Source organism: Triticum dicoccoides, chromosome 6B (assembly GCF_002162155.2).
Source record: "Triticum dicoccoides isolate Atlit2015 ecotype Zavitan chromosome 6B, WEW_v2.0, whole genome shotgun sequence".
Classification (NCBI taxonomy): Eukaryota; Viridiplantae; Streptophyta; class Magnoliopsida; order Poales; family Poaceae; genus Triticum; species Triticum dicoccoides.
In genome coordinates this window covers 682260045-682265972 of record NC_041391.1, presented here as the reverse complement: position 1 = coordinate 682265972, position 5928 = coordinate 682260045, and the positions used below count along the sequence as shown (strand labels likewise).

General features: G+C 44.9%; 1 protein-coding gene across 1 annotated transcript in view; it reads left to right on the top strand.

The window, feature by feature from the left end:
• Nucleotides 1-2985: 2985 nt before the first annotated feature.
• Nucleotides 2986-5928, top strand: part of LOC119320007 (cytochrome P450 87A3-like) — a 21357-nt gene continuing 18414 nt past the window's right edge. Inside the window, exon 1 of the mRNA XM_037594152.1 lies at nt 2986-3276. Coding sequence (XP_037450049.1) covers nt 3020-3276 — 257 coding nt within the window. The 5' untranslated portion in view covers nt 2986-3019. The remainder of the gene's footprint in view (nt 3277-5928) is intronic.

Here is a 5928-nt window from a genome sequence, read left to right as displayed (position 1 = left end):
CGAGGGGGAGAGTGTGTCTACGTACCCTCGTAGACCGTAAGCGGAAGCGTTTCACAACGCGGTTGATATAGTCGAACTTTCTTAGCGATCCACCGATCGAGTACTGAACGTACGACACCTCCGAGTTATGCACACATTTAGCTCGGTGAGGTCCCTCTCCTTCTTGATCCAGCAAGTTGTCGAGGTAGTAGATGAGTTCTGTCAGCACGATGGTGTGGTGACGGTGATGGTGAAGTGATCCGCGCAGGGCTTTGCCTAAGCACTACGAAAATATGACCGGAGGCGTAAACTGTGGAGGGGAGCGCCGCACACGGCTAACAATTGATGATGTGTGCTCATGAGTCGCCTCCTCCCCACATATATATAGGTGGGAGGGGAAGGGAGGCAGCCAGGGCGCCCTAGGGCTTGGCCGCCGCCCCCTAGGGGCCCTGCCATGCCCCGCGCCCCCTTTCCTTGTATATGGAAGGGGGAGGAAGGAGGGGAGAGGTGGAAGAGGAAGGGGGAATCATATTCCCTCTCTTTCCTTTCCTCCTCCCCTTTCCTTCTCCACTTAGGCCGGCCCATAGTGGGGGCACACCAGCCCCTTGTGGCTGGTGCATTTCCCCTCTTGGCCCATAAGGACAATATCTTTTGCCGGGGGTGCCCGAAACTCCTTCCGGTGACCCGATGAGTACCCAATGTACTCCAGAACACTTCAGGTGTCCGAATACCATCGTCCTATATATCAATCTTTACCTCTCCATCATTTAGAGACTCCTCGTCATGTCCGTGGTCTCATCCAAGACTCCAAACAGCATTCGGTCACCAAATCATATAACTCATATAATACTATATCGACAATGAACGTTAAGCGTGCAGACCCTACGGGTTCGAGAACTATGTAGATATGACCGAGACACATCTCCGGTCAATAACCAATAGCGTAACCTGGATGCCCATATTGGCTCCTACATATTCTACGAAGATCTTTATCGGTCGAACCGTTATGACAACATACATAGTTCTGTTTGTCCATCGGTATGTTACTTGCCCGAGATTCGATCCTCGGTATCTTCATACCTAGTTTAATCTCGTTACCGTCAAGTCTCTTTACTTGTTCCATAATACATCATCCTGCAACTAACTCATTAGTCACTTTGCTTGCAAGGCTTCTTATGATGTGTATTACCGAGACGGCCCAGAGATACCTCTCCGATACTTGGAGTGACAAATCCTAATCTCGATCTATGCCAACCAGTGGCGGAGGTAGAGGGTGGCCAGGGTGGGCCATGGCCCACCCTGAGATTTGAAAATAGGTTCTATACCATAGGAGAAATGCTAATTTTTCTTTTTAAAAATCAATGTATATGTACAGTAGTATTGCTGGCCCACCCTGGTTCAGTCCCCTAGCTCCGCCACTGATGCCAACCCAACAAACACCTTCGGAGAACCTGTAGAGCATCTTTATAATCACCCAGTTATGTTGTGACGTTTGATAGCACAAGGCATTCCTCCGGTATCCGGGAGTTGCATAATCTCATAGTCAAAGGAATATGTATTTGACATGAAGAAAGCAATAGCAATAAAACTGAACGATCAATTGCGATGCTAACGGATGGCTCTTGTCCGTCACATCATTTTCCTAATGATGTAATCCCGTTCATCAAATGACAACACATGTCTATGGTTACGAAACTTAACCATCTTTGATTAACGAGATAGTCTAGTAGAGGCTTACTAGGGACACAGTGTTTTATCTATGTATCCACACATGTATGAAGTTTCCTGTTAATACAATTCTAGCATGAATAATAAACATTTATCATGATATAAGGAAATATAAAATAACAACTTTCATATTGCCTCTAGGGCATATTTCCTTCACCGACTACTCATTCTCACCACACCACCGTCCCGCTCCACGGTCAAGATGGCATGGAACGACGCGGGCAGGACTTCAGACTCATCGCCGAAGGCTGCCTTCATCGTCGGAGACCTTCCGCGAGCAGGCCGAAAGGCCGACCTCTATCCGCCCCGTATGGCGGCCTTGCTACTCCGTCGCAAGGGTGACCACCTCGTGCTTCTGCTCGTCAAGAGGCTGTCCCACAACATGCTAGAGCTCGCGGTCATGGTGGAGGTGGAGGAGGATGTGAAGCGGGATGGTGATGTGGTGCGGTTTGTGCCAGGTGTGGCCTCGTATATATATCGGATGCCGGTCGGGCCAAGCGGCAGGGTGTGTCAATGCTAATGCCAGAGTCGATTTATCCGCTGCGTGCATGTTTAATGCCGGCAGGTGGATGGACAGGCTGCCCATTTGAATGCACTAGATACTTGTCCTGTCCTCTCATGTCACTCTGACATTGAACATGCGCCTCGGCCAGAGCGACCTAAGAGGTCGCATCCGTTCTGGGACGACATGAATGCGGCACTGGCGCTCTTGAGCGGCATGAATGCACGGCAACCACTTCACGCAGGAGAGGGTTTGGACGCGGGAGAGGATTTTGAGTGGGTCTCAGGTGTCGGACATGTGTGTGTGACAGCAGTCTGGACTCCCGCAAAGCCCCTCCCCTGTTTACTTTCGATTTGTGGAAAAATAGACTCTGGACCTACCAGGGGACGGATGGGATACCGCATCGAACGGCAAAACACATCCAGAAAGCCTGGTCTAGACGAATGCGGACGCTTGGAGATAGGGATGTAAGTGGCAAAATAAATTGCGTCCGCAATCCCGTTTAGTTAGTTTTTGCTAGCTTGATAGTTCATTTTTCTCAAACAAACAAAAAATCTTTTTGAACTATCGTATCATAAGTGGACTTTAAACGAGATTAAACAGGCCCCACTTGACATCCCTAGTTGGAGATGCGCTAATCCCGTGAGATGTGCTAGTCCATACGTATAGGATTGCGTCTAATCGTCTCTATAATAGAGCAGATGCAGAACTAGTTGACGTATAGGATTGCGCCTGATCGTCTCTATAATAGAGCAGATGCAGAACTAGTGGACGACTCCCATCTTAGTACACAGTTAGCTAGTCACCCAAATGGTTAGGCTAAGTGTGCCTGTGGCTGTGGTCATGCCTTGGTTAGCTCTCCTGCTCATGGCCGTGCTAGCTGCCCGGCTGATCCATTTGCTATTGATGAGATGGAACAGCAGTAGCCCATACAAGGTAGCAGGGGCGGCAGCTGCAAGGCTGCCGCCGGGGTCGAGGGGCTTCCCCGTCATTGGCGACACGCTCGAGTTCTTCAGCCAGAGCCCATCGCTCGAGCTGGTCCCCTTCTTCAAGCGACGCCTTGAGCGGTACTCCCAAAATCATGCTTCGGACACTGCTTTAGTCGAACTTGATTCTTTTTTTCTTATGCTTGTATTACATGTATTTGACCGCTTGCCCCGTTTGGATGCAAAGCAATTTAAGAGTTTCTCTACACTACATATAATTTCAAAAGAATATTTTCGTTTTTGGTGCTAATCAAGATTTCCTAAGGGGAATATAAGATTATAATTCAATTTTTTTAACTATTGTATTAATTAAGAAGAAAAAGTTATTACAATCTCAATTGATCAGGATATTGAAACTGTTCGTGTGTGTTTATAAATGGCCGTCCTATATTTGTATCACCTAATATGTATACAAATATTGACCGTGTATTCATATGAAAAAATCATTGTGTATTATGAAATGTTCATCGTGCAATTTTTTTAATTTTCATGGCATATATAAAATGTTCATTGCGTATTTAAATAAATACTCATCATGTGTATAAGAAAATGTTCATCGCGTATTTAAATAACTATTCATAATGAAGATATGAAAATGCCCATCACGTATTTAAAATATTAATGTATTAAAAGTAAAAACATGGAAAAATAATGAAGGAAAAAAGTAAAACAATGAGACGTCCTCAATGTGCAGGCCCCTCCTAGTGGCAAGTTTGCCGCCGTCGCACCCTTGACAAACACCACAGAGTTGCAGGTCGGTGACACTTGCAGTTACATGCCTAGTGACAGGCATGCAATTGTCCCTTCCGACCAAACACCACAGAGTTGTAGTCGAGCGCGACAAACTATAGTTTCGCGCGTAGTGATAGACATGCAATTGTCCCCTCCACCAACAAAACACCATAGAGTTGCAGCAGCGTTGAAGACATGCGGTTGTAGAAGGCTGCGACAATTGCAGTTGCATGCTTATTGATAAACGTGCAAGACAAAACACCGGTGGATTGTGGTTGTGGGCGACACTTGCAATTGCGTGTCTAGTGGCAGACATGCAACTGCCCCTCCCCGACAAAATACGACTAAGTTGCATGTGTGTTGAAGACATGTAGTTGCAGTTGGAGACAAAATATGCAGTTACATGCCTAGTGGTAGACACGTAATTGACCCTTCCCCTAACAAAACACCATTAAAATTACGGTCATATTGAAGGCATGCAGTCACAAATGTATGCCTAGTGGCAGATATGTAACAACCCCATCCCCTCCCCCAACCCTGAAAAAACACCACCAAATTATAGTCGTATTTAAGACATGAAGTTGCAGTTGGGCGACAAATATAGTCATGCCGCTTGTCGTTGCATACGTGGTGCATCATATGTAGTTGCATGTGTGAGACGAACGCTCAAGTGGTTGCACATTTTCCAAAAGAAAAAACATAAACACTCATATTTTTAAAATAAATAAAAAGTAAAGGCAAAACACAAAAGAAAATTATAAAAGGACTGAAAAGAAATATAGATAAATGAAAATCTTTAAAAATAAAAATGTGAACCCAACAAACAAAAAATAAAATAAAAATAAGAACAAAAAATATATGTAAAAAATAGAAACAAAACAATTTAAATAAAAAATATGTCTACCGGTCTGCCACACACACTCGACATCTGGTGACGCCCAGTTGGGTGCACGTTGTGCCGCTTGCAGTTGAATTCGCAGCGCAACAGATACAATTGCATGTGGGTGGCATGCAACTCAGGTCCGTCTTTGCAAAAAATGACACCTTATTTATAGAAGGAAAAAACAACCGAGGAACACAAAAAATATATAATAAACAAAAATAGAAAAGAAAGAATATATAAACAATGATAACCACAACTACCGCACACCCCCTAGTTTCACACATCGCCCGTTTGGTACATGTCAGGTATCATACATGCAGTTTGCACATTGTGATGGCATGCAACCAAGTAGCACGTTTGAAAAATAATAATCAAAACACCTCTATTGAAAAAATTAAATAAAAAACAAAAATAAAAAATTAAATTAGTTTTTTAATAATAAAACCACATAATAGGCCGTTCGTGCAATTAGCTGACTATACCCCCTAATTACAGGCAAACAAGAATAATCGAAATCACTAATTAAGGAGTACTCCTTGCGAAGATCACTCCAACTTCCCCAGGTTGCGACAAGTGGCGCACAGACAGCGCGCCACTTGTCGCAACCTGGGAGTTTTCTCTTTTTTCGTAGATCCGTTTATTCAAAATGTTTTATCTCTTAAACCGTGCGTCTAAATCTTGAACCGCTTTCGCCATTGGATTCCTCGCGTTGAGATCTTCAAAACTAGATCCCATGTTGATAGGTTTTGACGAACTTTTTTTTCACGAAAAAACCGGACGAAAAAACCGACGAAAAAAACAAACCAGGAACACGGGTTTTTTCCCTTTCCGAAAGAGGCACGCCCGTGCCTCTCGCGAAAGCACAACCGTGCCTCTGGCGGAACCAAAACCGTGCCTCTCGCGAAAGAAAAGAAAACAGAAAACGCATTTTTTCCCTTTCGGAAAAAGGCACGCCCGTGCCTCTCGCGAAAGCACAACCGTGCCTCTAAGCAAAACCGTGCCTCTCGCGAAAGAAAAAAACAGAAAATGCGTTTTTTTCCCTTTCCGAAAGATGCACGCCCGTGCCTCTCGCGAAAGCACAACCGTGCCTCTGGAGGAAGCAAAACCGTGCCTCTCGC